We start from the raw sequence: 14,295 nt of genomic DNA on the forward strand, positions 1-14,295 counted from the left end.
AAAAGTACGACCTCTGTAATTGCAAACAAAGGTTTCTATACCAAATATTAAGTTCTGCTTTTCTGATGTATCAAATAATTATGCCATGCAATAAAATGCTAATTATTTAAAAATCATACAATGGGATTTTCTGGATTTTTGTTTTAGATTCCGCCACTCACAGTTGAAGAGTACCTATGATACAGACTTCTACATGCTTTGTAAGTGGGAAAACCTGCCAAATCGGCAGTGTATCAAATACTTGTTCTACCCACTGTATACAGCTCTGGAAAAAATTAAGAGACCACTGCAATATTATCAATTTCTCTGGTTTTACTATTCATAGGTATGTGTTTGAGTAAGATTTTTGTTTTATATTAGGTTTTATTCTATAAAGTACAAACAACATTACTCCCAAATTCCAAATAAAAATATTATCATTTAGAGTATTTATTTGTAGAAAATAACAAATGGTAACCAAAAAATACTAATGTTTTAACTTAGGAAGAGTTAAGAAATCAATATTTGGTGGAATAACCCAGATTTTTTTAATTGCAGCTTTCATGTGTCTTGGCATGCTCTCCACCAGTCTGTCACATTGCTGTTGGGTGACTTTATACCCTGGCACAAGAATTCAAGTAGCTTGTCTTTGTTTGATGGCTTGTGACCATCCATCTTCCTCTTGAACAAATTCCAGAGGTTTTCAATGGAGTTCAGGTCTGGAGATTGGGCTGGCCATGACAGGGTCTTGATCTGGTGGTCCTCCATCCACACCTTGATTGACCTGGCTGTGTGGCATGGAGCATTGTCCTGCTGGAAAAAACTATTCTCAGAGTTGGTGCTCTTTCAGGACAACCTAGTATTTGGCTTGATTCATGCGTCCTTCACAAAGACAAATCTGCCAGATTCTAACCTTGCTGAAGCAGATCATCAACGATCCTCCACCAAATTTCACAGTGGGTGCGGGACACTGTAGCTTGTAGGCTTCTCCAGGTCTCCATCTAACCACTAGACAATCAAGTGTTGGGCAAAGCTGAAACTTTGACTCGTCAGAGAAGATGACCTTACTTCATTCCTCTATGGTCCAATCCTTATGGTCTTTTGCTAATTTCAGCCTGGCTCTTCTTTGCTTCTCATTGATGAAGGGCCTTTTTATAGCTTTGCATGACTCCAGCCCTGTCCCTAGCAGCCTGTTTCGAACAGTCCTCACTGGGCAGTTCACCCCAGCAGCTGTTTGCCATTCTTTTTGTATTTCACTTGATGTCATCCTACGGTTGTTGAGGGACATTCAAATTAGTTGACGGTCATCTTGGTCAGTGGACAGTGGTTTTTGCCCTCTGCCAGTCTGTAGCTTTGTTGTTCCCAATGTCTGTTGCTTGACTTTTTTGTCATGCTGAATAGTTATTTTATATTCAAATTACCTTTGAGGTACTACTTGCACAGTTTTTGCCATCCAGCTGGTCTTATTGCAAGAGGATAGTGATGACCACAGCAGTGGTTTTTGTACCTTTACTCCTTTAAATTAGATTTGGTTCAGGTAATCACCTAATCAGTACCCTTTTAAGTAAAATGAGGTGTGCCTTTTTTGGAATTTAAAAGACACTGGAATGGAATGGCTGCCATACATGTATATACAACGATCAGCCATAACATTATGACCCCCTGCCAAAAATTGTGTAGGTCCTTTTGCCACCAAAACAGCCCTGACCCATCGAGGCATGGACTACATTAGACCTCTGAAGGTATGCTGTGGTATCTGGCACCAAGATAGTTAGTAGCAGATCATTTAAGTACTGTAAGTTGCGAGGTGGGGCCTCCATGGATTGGACCTGTTTGTCAAGCACATCCCACAGATGTTCGATTGGATTGAGATCTGGAAAATTTTGAGGCCAAGTCAACACTTTTGCTTTATGGCAGGGTACATTATCCTGCTGAAAGAGGTCAATGCCATCAGGGAACCGTTGCCATGAATGGGTGCACATGGTCTGCAACAATGCTCAAGTAGGTGGTATGTTTCAAAGTAACATCCACAAGAATGGCTGAACCCAAAGTTTCCCAGCAAAATATTGCCAAAAGCATTACACTGCTTCTGTCGGCTTGCCTTCTTTCCTTAGTGCATCCTGGTGCACATGTTCTCCAGGAAAGCGATGAACACGCACACGGCTATCCACGTGATGTAAAAGAAAATGTGATTTATCAGACCTGGAGTTTTGGAGAGGCTCTGACCCAGTCGTCTAGCCATCACAATTTGGCCCTTGTCAAAGTCGCTATGATCAATTTTTTTCCCGGCTTCTAACACATCCACTTTGAGGACAGAATGTTCACTTGCTGCCTAATATATCCCACTCTCTGACAGGTGCCATGATAAGGCCGAATTTTAGGAAGAAACCTAGAGAGGACCCAGGCTCAGAGGGGTGACCAGTCCTCTTCTGGCTGTGCCAGGTGAGATATTAAGAGTCCAATTGGAATAATTAATAAATGCATGTGGGCTAAATCTAGGTCAGAATTATGACCAGATGGACAAGGATAGGGACAGCAACGGGCCCCCCAAACCAGGTACTCCGCAGGTGTGGACCAGGACCTCATGTCCTCCTAATAATAAGCCACAATGGACTCCACAATAAGCCACAGTAATGGGACCGAACTCTCACTTATATTAGCCAGACTTATTGAAATAAGCCTGGATTTTCCTTTATCTGCCTTGAGGGAATACCCCACAGGATCCTGGCCTTCTAGGCAGAGTTCTTCCTCTCTCCAGTGTCTGTGTTCTTTTGTCCATTTTAATATTTTCTTTTTATTGGCCAGTCTGAAGCTTTTTCTTTGCAACTCTGCCTGAAGCTACTGTATTTCTGATAAATGTTATGTTATTTTAATGGACAAAATTGAACCCAACAAATGTTCCCATTTGAGTAGGTATAGAGCTCCGGAAAAAATTAAGAGACCACTGCATTTTTTTTATTCCTTTCCAAAAAAGTTTTGAGTGAGGAACAGAAGCATTCAAATTGCAGTGGTCTCTTAATTTTAACTCTTCTGTTCCTCACTGAAAACCTTCCTATTCAACCTTTTTGGAAAGTAAAGAAAAAGGTGCAGTGGTCTCTTAATTTTCCGGAGCTGTATACCTACACACACACACACACACACACACACACACATATATACATAAACACACACATATATATATATATATATATATATATATACACACACATACACTCACCTAAAGGATTATTAGGAACACCATACTAATACTGTGTTCAGAACTGCCTTAATTCTACGTGGCATTGATTCAACAAGGTGCTGAAAGCATTCTTTAGAAATGTTGGCCCATATTGATAGGATAGCATCTTGCAGTTGATGGAGATTTGTGGGATGCACATCCAGGGCACGAAGCTCCCGTTCCACCCCATCCCAAAGATGCTCTATTGGGTTGAGATCTGGTGACTGTGGGGGCCATTTCAGTACAGTGAACTCATTGTCATGTTCAAGAAACCAATTTGAAATGATTCAAGCTTTGTGACATGGCGCATTATCCTGCTGGAAGTAGCCATCAGAGGATGGGTACATGGTGGTCATAAAGGGATAGACATGGTCAGAAACAATGCTCAGGTAGGCCATGGCATTTAAACAATGCCCAATTGGCACTAAGGGGCCTAAAGTGTGCCAAGAAAACATCCCCCACACCATTACACCACCACCAGCCTGCACAGTGGTAACAAGGCATGATGGATCCATGTTCTCATTCTGTTTACGCCAAATTCTGACTCTACCATCTGAATGTCTCAACATAAATCGAGACTCATCAGACCAGGCAACATTCTTCCAGTCTTCAACTGTCCAATTTTGGTGAGCTCATGCAAACTGTAGCCTCTTTTTCCTATTTGTAGTGGAGATGAGTGGTACCCGGTGGGGTCTTCTGTTGTTGTAGCCCATCCGCCTCAAGGTTATGCGTGTTGTGGCTTCACAAATGCTTTGCTGCATACCTCCGTTGTAACAAGTGGTTATTTCAGTCAAAGTTGCTCTTCTATCAGCTTGAATCAGTCGGCCCATTCTCCTCTGACCTCTAGCATCAACAAGGCATTTTCGCCCACAGGACTGCCGCATACTGGATGTTTTTCCCTTTTCACACCATTCTTTGTAAACCCTAGAAATGGTTGTGCGTGAAAATCCCAATAACTGAGCAGATTGTGAAATACTCAGACCGGCCCTTTCTTTCCCATTCTGACATTCAGTTTGGAGTTCAGGAGATTTTCTTGACCAGGACCACACCCCTAAATGCATTGAAGCAACTGCCATGTGATTGGTTGATTAGATAATTGCATTAATGAGAAATTGAACAGGTGTTCCTAATAATCCTTTAGGTGAGTGTATATATATATTTTTTTTTTTTTTTTTTCCTTTTTCTTTTCAATGCATTTACTTTATTTTCCTTTATAATATCCAACAGATGAACAAGAGTTAAAGAAATGCATTGAAGGTATGCGTCACAGTCGAGGAGGCAGGACACAGACGCAGAGTAGTAGTACGACATTTCTTTAATGTAGGCATACACCCACAACATAACTGCAGAAGGCACAAACAATAACCCACACAAAGTGTGGCAAAAGGCTGAACTTAAATAGGATCCCCAATTGGAGGCAAAGATGTACAACCACCTCTAATTGAGGACAACAAAAAGCAACTGTGCAGAGATGCCTAGAGGCCTCTCGTCTACCAGGTCCCGACTATGGTCCCCAGTCCAGCACAGAGATGGCTGGGGCATAGCCAGGACCAGAGAGTATGAGTGCAATCTTTTTAATTGAAACTATCATTAGATGATCATTATAATCCATTATTTTACATTAACATGCAGCAGTAAATTATAACAGATATAATGTACCTTCAGTTGGGTAAGATGGTTCTCCACCTCATTTTCGTCCGTGGGCATCTTGGTGACGTCTCGTAAACGGCTTTCATATTTTTTGACTGTGACCTCTGCTCCCTTTATACTGTTGATCACTATGTCAATGGTCTTCAGTCTAAACAGGGAGTGGAATTTGCTTTAGCATGTGTGTTATGTGATTAATCTCTAATAATTGGACTCAATATATTACTTATTGGTCCAATGGTTTTGATAAGTACATCATAACAATCAGAGGCAGCCAGGAACTTACTTGTCCAGATAGACGGAGGACAGGCTGTAGACATGCTCCATCTTCTTCATTGTAACATCCAGTTCAGAGCGCAGCACTGGAGCAGAGCTGAACTGCTGAGGAGATGCAAGCACCTCTTCAGTCTTCTCAGCCACATCGGCCAAATTATTCTTCAAAGCTTCTAACTCTGTCTGTACTTTCTGTAACGAAAAGGGGAATAATTAATAATTAATGACAAAAAAGCAGTCTATTCTGAAGCAAGAACTAGGGTGCCATTCCATATTGACATCCAAGCATTATTTTGCTAAAAAGCTTATCAGCATTATATTGTAAAGTGTGACATACAAAGTTCAAGTATACAAAGTTCTTAAACCTTTCACAATGAAGAAAAAAGCCAATGGAAAATATTCAATAAAATGTCTGATCTGTAAAATATTTTCATAAAAAATAATCCCCTAATCAATGTGACATGTTATCTATCTTAAGCACATGGGAACCACAATGCAATTCCACAAAAACTTCCACAGTGCCTGTAATGAAACTGAGGGGTGTCATCACGGCAGTACCTTCTGCTCAGCTGTCCTCTGGGTGCAGGCCTTTAGTGGCTCATTGGTCACAGGCTGCCTCAGCCGTGTGATAGTGTGAGTCTCACAACCTTCCAGTTTCAGACGCAGGTCCTTGATCTTGGTCAGGTATATCCTGCATTCAGATTCATCTTGCTCACCTGAACAGTATGTAGGAAACCATTACAAAGGTGTTCAAGGAAATGGATTTCTAGATTATGAGGACTAGAATTTTGGTTTATGAAACAGCGCTGTTGCCTGATTATTATACAATCATATTAAGAAGCGTCTATACAATGTTTTAAATTCTCTATTTAAAAGGACAGCATCCCAAATGGCACCCATTTCCATATAGTGCACTACCTTTCACCAAAGCTCTAGTCAAAAGGAGCACAGAGCAAGCTGCGATTTGAGTAGCAGCTCACTGATTTTGGGTCTTGATCACAAATACGATCTTTCTGCCCACTCAAATATTATTTGATTAACATTATACTATATCTGGACTTACATCTCATCAAATCCATGAAATCACTAAGGTTTGTGGTTATCATTGCATAGTACCAAAAACAAAATAACACGTCTAGGCCTATAACAATATTTAATAATTGTCTACCCGCTATTTTTTTGACATGATTGCGGTTTCTTTGTTGAACCACGGTTAAAGCATTTTTGCCGGACCGTGTAAGCGGAGCCGGCAAAGAAGAGCCAATGTCTCTCTGAGTGATTGAGTGACTGACTGACTACCCACCCACCCATCACTTGTTAAATAGTGTAGTGGTTAGAGAGGTGGACCTGCAAACTATAGGTCCCTTGTTTGAATCTCCTCACAGTCAAAACAAATTATGCATTAGGATTTGTTCCAGACAGACAAAAACATTATCTATGTTATAGTAAGCCTCAAATAAAACTGTTTACGTTTATAGAGTATTGCGACTATTTCTGGTGTCAGGGAAAAGTTTATCTTCAGTCCCGCTAGCAATTGCTCAATTCTTATGACTGATTCAACAACTCAATGCATTAAAAAGATTATGACATGCTTTGACGAGGTTATTAACGCAATGAACAGTGTGGAATCTGAGCATTAACAATTACAATATGAATGTACGTTTCATTGGAAGTGAATGTGCCTAGATAATGAGAACAACAGAAACCTTTCTGTTTAGATTATCTCTCTCTGTAGGTTGTGCTCTAATGACAGGAATGTTTACGATGGCCATATGGCATGGGGGTTCACTTCTAAAGACATGGTCTTAGTTAGAAACGCCCTTAATGTATAGGCTAGCTGGTAACCAACATTACAGTGAGAAGATAATGGAACGTTCACTGTATGACATCTGTGCTGCAATTTTCCAATGAATGTGAGCGAACTTCTCCCTCGATTTGATACGGGTTCTACATTATTTGACCACTATACGAAACCGCCGATTTCTAACAACAGAGAGGAAAGGGTGAATCTTAGATGGTGATTATGGTTAGACTGAAGATGAATGAATAAGAAGGTCATCAGCTACTGGATATGTAACTCCGGTTAAATGAGTGGAACGGAGTCCTAGTGGGCTTAGCTCCTAGTGGTTTACCCCAGCTGTGTAAGTGGCCGTCACTGAAAAAAATGTATGCACGTGTGTCAGCCATTTGGGGCATACCTGCCCCTATATAGGTACCTGTGCCCATAGGACCCCCTCCCGACAATTTCTTCAGCCAGCAGAAAAGCCAGGTGAGGCAGGGCAACAAGTCTAGGGGGCTCCGCTCCCCTCATATAATCAGAGTTACATTCTCAGTAACTAACGTTATATGTCATGGAGCTCCGCCCCCTAGAAGGCTTAGCTCCTAGTGGTTTATGGTGGAGCGAGCGAGCCAGGATATACTCCCTGCCAAACCCAACAGGAATCACTGGGACCCGCTAGGTCAAGTCCGAGACTATCCCCACAACCCTAAACACACACACCCCTCAGATTGCCAAAGGCAGGAAGGAACGAGTGATTACAAGGAATGCGTAAAAAACTAGTATAATAGACCATTTCAAACCTACAGAATGAGTGCAGACATGCTTGTAAGGGAAAAGGACAAAAATACAAACCCAACAGGGGATTGAACCCGGCTCGTGAACCTGCTAGACAACAGGGCTATCGAAAATTATTGCTATAAAATGCAACAAAGGGCTGTGAGAAAACGGGAAAAAAATTGAGGGACATTACTCACACCGCTCGCCAACAGCACTATGCATCTTTGCACGCTTAGCAGAGCACAAGATGAGGAGCAAGGTTGTTTTCATAGAGAGAGAGGAGGTGCTTTGAGCACCCTGGAAAGGTGCCACTTGGGCGCACCTTCCTGGCTACAAGGCGCATACGGCGCATACCCAAAAGGAAACGTCTAATCAGCGGGTGGCTGAAAACAGTGTTGCAAGCAAACCCCTCGTGACAAGCTGAGATCACTGATCCATAACCTCTAATAGTAGAGGGGGATCTCTCCATGTCGAATAGGTACTGTAAAAAAGACAGAATCACTTTGACCGGGCAACATAGGAAGACCGTTCACACCAAGTCACAAACATGTGCCACCTTGTGGAATACAGTTTGGAAGTAGATGAAACCCTAGCACCCTGTATAGTGTGTACCACCACAGTCCCCTTCTAATCCGCCAGTCCTGTTCAGGGGCCAGACCATGAGGGTCCCTAACAGCGACGATGGGCGAACAATCGTGCCCCCGGCCTGGGACAGTGCGTCCTGCCTGAGAGGGACCATCCACAAGCGGCCCTCCAGCAATTGAATCATTTACGGCTACCAGACCACCGCGGGGCGATCCGGTACCACGAGGATCAGATGTAACTGATCCGATCTGATCCGAGCCAGTAGACGAGTAATGCAATGTTAGGGCGGGAATGCGTAAAGAAGCCCGGGAGGTCAGGGGTGACATGGAGGGGGCCCTAAGGAGGGGGATCCCGCTGACTGAGGTAGAACCAAAGCCGACACTGAGCGTTCGTCCTAGACGCAAAGAGGTCTGTCTGGGCTTCCCCAAATCTCTGATAGATGAGGGAGACAAATTCCGGATGAAGGCGCCACTCGTCGTCTCATAGACCTTCACAGGTGAGCACCTGAGCACAGGTGCCTGAGCAAATCAGAACGTCACAGCCTTTGATCAGGTCCAGGAAGTGGGTTAACACCAGCAGAAGAGTGTCCAACTCTAACAGACTGATTTGGGGAGGGCCCTAAGGCCACATGCCCCTTATTGCCTGCCCCTGACAAATGCCTCCCCACTCTTGCAGGGAGGCGTCTGTGAACACCTGAACTCTCCCCATGGGGACTCCCTGAGAGAGCGAGTTGGGGTCTCTCCAATAGGCCAGATCCCCCCATAGGCTGGTCGGCAGGGATAGGAGTCATTTTCGATGACACACAGGGTCTACCAGCTGTTGGGAGAACCAAGCTTGAAGTCTGTGCATGTGCAGCAGTCCCAGGGGAACCACCACATGCGCTGCGGCCATCTTGCCCAACAACGACATGATCAACTGAACCGATCGCACACAAAGTGGGCGACACAGGTTGAGGGAAGAGAGGAGATCCTGAGCCCTGGCATCCAAAATGCGCTCTCTCATCAGCCGCGTGTCTAGGTGGAAACCCAGATAAGAAACCTGCTGGGTCGGTCTCAGCGCACTATTTGTCCAATTCACAGCGAATCCCAATTTCAGAATTAGGGACACCACTTAGCGAATGTGAGCCCTTGCCATACCTGCAGATGTGGCTAAAATCAGTAGATCGTCCAGATAGGCTAGAACTGATTCTTCGTCTGTTTAAGGGTTCCAGTGCCGTCTTCACGCACTTGGAGAAGGTGTGCGGAGAAAGCACGTAACCGAAGGGCACACTCATGTACTCGTAAGCACTGCCCTGAAACGCAAATCAGAAAAACTTTCTGTGGTGAGGAACGATTGTCACATGAAAGTAAGCATCCTTTAGGTCTATGCTCGTGCAAAAGTCCCCCGGGTGCACGGATTCCAATAGGCGAGTTGTAGTGTATGGAGGACTAAATGTGCCATACTATGAAATAAATAAATATATAAATAATTAAATAAATAAATACACATTACATTTGCTTTGTGTACACTTATGCATCGTCCAAATGAAATAGACAAGTTAAAGTTGTTTGTAAACGTCGATAAAGATAAAGATTTCGTAAAAAAGATTTCACCGTAGCAATGTTTTCTCGTTGGCGATAAAATACAGACGCAAGGTGTTAAACAGGGAGTTAGGGCCAGGTTGTGCAGGCTGGACAAAAAAAAACACACAACTCAAGTCGTGTTCTTCACTTCCCATTATAATCGGATTTAACATTCATAATAGCATATTACTTCCAACACCCCCTCCAAAAAATGTAATACGCCTTAATGCAGCAGGTAGACTACAAGTAGACATTGGCCTACGCAATATGACATGCTGTATCCAGAGCAGCCGCTGACGAGATAGCCTACTGAAATCGCTTTTTCCCATCTATTCTCCGCGAGTTGGGCTACGAGATTACTGCATTTTAGTCGCCATTTATGCAGGCAAAACAAGCTTGCAGGGTTGCCAAAACAAATGTGTTGTGCAACTGAAATATCGTTATCATCTTTTGACCGGTTGCTATTGTTGGTCAGTGGTCAATGTTGGAGGACAAAGCAAGATGCCAAACTGAACTGGCATGCTTGAACCTACAGTATTAGATTCATATGCACCCCTTCTCTAATTGTGTAGCCTCCTAAAAATAACACATTTTAATGGGCATAATACTGTAAATGTTCTCTTTCAATTCTCAAAAAATGCCTTACAGTCATATTCTTTGTGACATAATATTGAGTAAGATGAAATTGACAAGTATTTCAAATCAAGTCAAGGTTATTGTCCCTGCAAATGTTGTCTAAAACATCATCAATATCTGTATCTGTTAACCAGGCAATCACACCAATACTACTTGTCAGATATTCCTCTGGGCTATTACAAGTTTTTCAACCGGTGTGGTTCAAGTTCAAAGTGTATTTATCAAATGCACTTAATAACACAGTGTCCTCCTGCACAATGAAATCCTTGTGACATGGCACCCCACATCTACGTAGTAAGAACTGAGAAATACATAAAGTAAAAAATATAGGAAAAATATAGCAATAATATACAATGTAAAAGAGTAGGATGGGACTATGAAGATTATGGGTAGATGTATTGAATATTATAGATACAATAGGAGTTTAGTATGCATGTGAATGGTACAGAATATTCTAATGTACATTGAATGTACATGAAAAAACAATCTGGAATGTTCATGTGTGATCAGTATGATCTTAGATGAGTATTGCTGGTTGCAGAGTAGTGTAGAGTGTCAACTGCCTAGTGTTTTCAGTGTGCATGGACATAATGGAATGGGAACACTTCAATCTTACTGAAAGTCCCACCCCTACATTGCATTTTAATTGCATGGACAAGCAAACAATAATTACATTATTAAATGGATAATTACATTATTAAATATATAAATAAATATATACACATTGCATTGTGTACACTTATGCATCGTCCAAATGCAATGGACATTTCATTTGGATGGTGTGAAGTTATACATCGTCCAAATGCAATAGACTTGCTAGACCACAGCGGCTAATATCATGAGAAGCACTCATACTGTTAGAAGGTGTAGATCCGCTATGCATGGAACCTGGCATCTGCATACGCGGTACCTTAGCTGCTATCACACAAGCATTGTCATGGCGACGTTGGTGAGAGTGCTCTAAAATGTTAATGATGGCGTTTGGCTGACACTCCAGGGTATTGAGAGGGGGGAGAAGATCTTACATCAGAGGAAGCAGGAGAGCTGTGTCTGGATAGGGGAAGATGGCGTCCCAGCTCTTTTTTTGTCCGTGTCGGTCTTGTGGAAAGATTCGATAGCTGCATGGACAGCGTCACAGAAGAGTTGTCCTTGGGGGAAGGCGAGAGGGGCTTCTTTCCCTGCCAGCCCCACAACGGTAAAAACTGTGCAGCCAGCGCAGGTTCCAGGGGGGAACGGAGCCGCTGATAGCAGACTGAGTACCCACCATCTTAGTGAAGGGAAAGTAGGAACGAAGTGGAGCTATCACAGAGAGGGGGGCGTCAAAGGAACCTGCAGCAAAAACTTTAAATCCTTGGACCTCCAGGGCGGGAGCATCATTGGCTTTGAAAGATTCAGCCCAGGAACCATTGGACATCCTGGACTTCTCTCTAGGCGATGGAATAGGAGGAAGAGGCAGCTCGATCCTGAGAGCGGCTCTTTCATTAATCCTTGAGAATTCCACCAGGAGGGGAGGAGGACGGAAAAGGGAGGCGGCCGAGGAAATGTTGTCATCCATTTCCAAGGCAGAAGAACAGGAACAACAACGCCACTCTCCACCTTTACGAGGTTATTCTCAGGGGAGTAGGGCCCCGAGAAGGACCTTCCTCCCCCTCCCCAAAGTCTCTAGCAGAGGCGTCGTCATCGCTGAAGGACTCCAGGACGTAGTATAAATCGACCTCAACCTCAATTCGCTCTCTCTACGCAAATAGAGAGAGCCAAGGAAGCACAGTCGGCGAAGGCAGGAGGGTCAGTAAGTCCCGCACGAGCATACGCAGGTCCCAGGCATGACACACAGAAGTTGTATTTCCACTGGCGGCCAGGTCGGTGCAGCGGCAAGTGGCTACGAGAAACTTCATTGTTCATTGTTAAAATCTGTAATAATCCAAGACGATAACTGCAGATGAATTCTTGGCTTGTGCAAAGTGATGTTCAGCTGTGCTGAAGAAAAAAGGGAGGGGGTCCTATGGCCACAGGTACCTTTATAGGGGCCCCAACTGCATACAAATTTCTTTCTAGGGGGCGGAGCTCCACAACATATAACCCTATTTCTTAATAGTATAGCAGAAAGAGGCTTAGGCAGTCAAAATTGCTCTGACACCAAAACCACGTTTAACCTTACCTCCAGTGGCTGCCACATAGCCTGTAATGTGAATTCAACAGTTTACTGTAAGTTGCCCTGGATAAGTGCATCTACTAAATTACAAAGATGTCAAATAAACATTTAACCATTATTTTTAGACATGGCATTGGTTTTAGTAAACTTTTTCAGAACCAATGTTGAAATAATAATGTTCATAAAGGGAAAATGCAACAACAACAAAGTTTGTAACACAGTGTGCAAAAAAAGTTTAACACTGATGTCAACCAATATAAAATATAATAAATATGAAATATATGGGGTTTTGACACCCACCTTTTTCCACAGAGTGCAGCAATTCTTCATAATGCTGGCTGGCTTTGTTGTAGTCACTCTCTACCTGCATGCGGTCATCAGCACCAAACAGCTGAGAGTCCTGACTGTCTCTCAGGAAGTTTTGGTAGTGCAGCTCCAGGTTCCTCAGAGCTAACTTGTACTCCTCCACGCTGAGGGTCTTAAACTGGAACAAGGATAAAAATGGTAAGTGTGGTTAGAAGAGTGTAATAATAAACTGTAATAATAGCTACACAATTTAAATGAATGTACAAGTATCTTATTTGGTGAATTATAGTGTTCAATTCATTATATAAGTTCAAATATAAGTCAAACATTCTGTGGATGTAAATACATTTTTAATAAGCCTATACTCATCTATAATAATGATTGTACCATAATACAAAATGTAATAAATAGGGAATAAATAGGGTGCCATATGAGACAGGCTGTGCAAAACTGAGTTCACCATGGTGATGTTCCATGTGTTGATGAGGTTGATGTTTCTCATCAGGTACTGCCAAGACATAAGGCTCTTCATGTCAATGTGCAGCCTCCTCCACAAGACCAGCAGGTCCTGGTGACTAGAATCCAAACTGTGCGGGGAGATTAGATGGGTTCAGTGCTTTTTGAGGCCTTAAAGATCTGTCAAAGGTTAAATTAAATAGCTAAATCAAAGGTTTTATGGTATATACGATAGATATATGGGTAGAATACATTTTAGCAATGTTGTTTCATGGCGAGGAGGCCACTGGCTTCCTCTAGGACTGCGATGGCCATCAAGTTTCTGATGGTTGTTCAGCCAAATGATTGCAGTCATCAAAATGAACAATATATCTATTTTGAACTAGAGGAAGCCAGTGGCCTCGTTGCCATGAAACAACATTGCTAAAATTTATTCTACTCATATATCTATCACATATACCATAAAACCTTTGATTTAGCAATTTAATTTCACCTTTGACTAAATGTCATTGTACAAGCCCTATTCTCCTCACCCTGAGACACTGCTCACTGCTTCCTTGTTGGTGGGCGGAACCAGGAAACAGATGGAGGGTACGGTCGCCTCGCAGCCTTTAGGGTTTTGCACCTTCCATTGGTATGGCTGGGAATTGTCCAACAGTTTACACTCATCCCCCCTGTGGACTGTGATCTGGAAAGAGGCACAAAATGGATGCCCATTTTATAATGTGTTTGATTGTAATGAACAGCCTTTGAGCATATCCAAGTTAGATAGTTACATGAAATCTACAGATAAGACTCCTGAAAAACATGGTACTACTTTGTTTTAATGAAGACTTGAAACAATCTCCTTCTACATTTGATTGTTTTCTCAAGGCTTTTATTGACAGTAGGAATCATAGCAAAACAGGTAAAGAGGTGACATAGT

General features: G+C 42.7%; 1 protein-coding gene across 5 annotated transcripts in view; it reads right to left on the reverse strand.

Moving 5' to 3' along the window:
• Positions 1–14,295, reverse strand: part of pleca (plectin a) — a 191,495-nt gene that overhangs the window by 18,727 nt on the left and 158,473 nt on the right. For all 5 annotated transcript variants that reach the window (XM_010905052.5, XM_010905048.5, XM_010905050.5 and 2 more), the window contains 6 exons: positions 13,904–14,058; positions 13,375–13,501; positions 12,909–13,092; positions 5,675–5,832; positions 5,130–5,308; positions 4,856–4,994 (listed from right to left, as the gene is read on the reverse strand). In XM_010905052.5, coding sequence (XP_010903354.4) covers positions 4,856–4,994; positions 5,130–5,308; positions 5,675–5,832; positions 12,909–13,092; positions 13,375–13,501; positions 13,904–14,058 — 942 coding nt within the window. The remainder of the gene's footprint in view (positions 1–4,855; positions 4,995–5,129; positions 5,309–5,674; positions 5,833–12,908; positions 13,093–13,374; positions 13,502–13,903; positions 14,059–14,295) is intronic.

The sequence above is a fragment of the Esox lucius genome, chromosome 10, assembly GCF_011004845.1.
Source record: "Esox lucius isolate fEsoLuc1 chromosome 10, fEsoLuc1.pri, whole genome shotgun sequence".
Taxonomy (NCBI): Eukaryota; Metazoa; Chordata; class Actinopteri; order Esociformes; family Esocidae; genus Esox; species Esox lucius.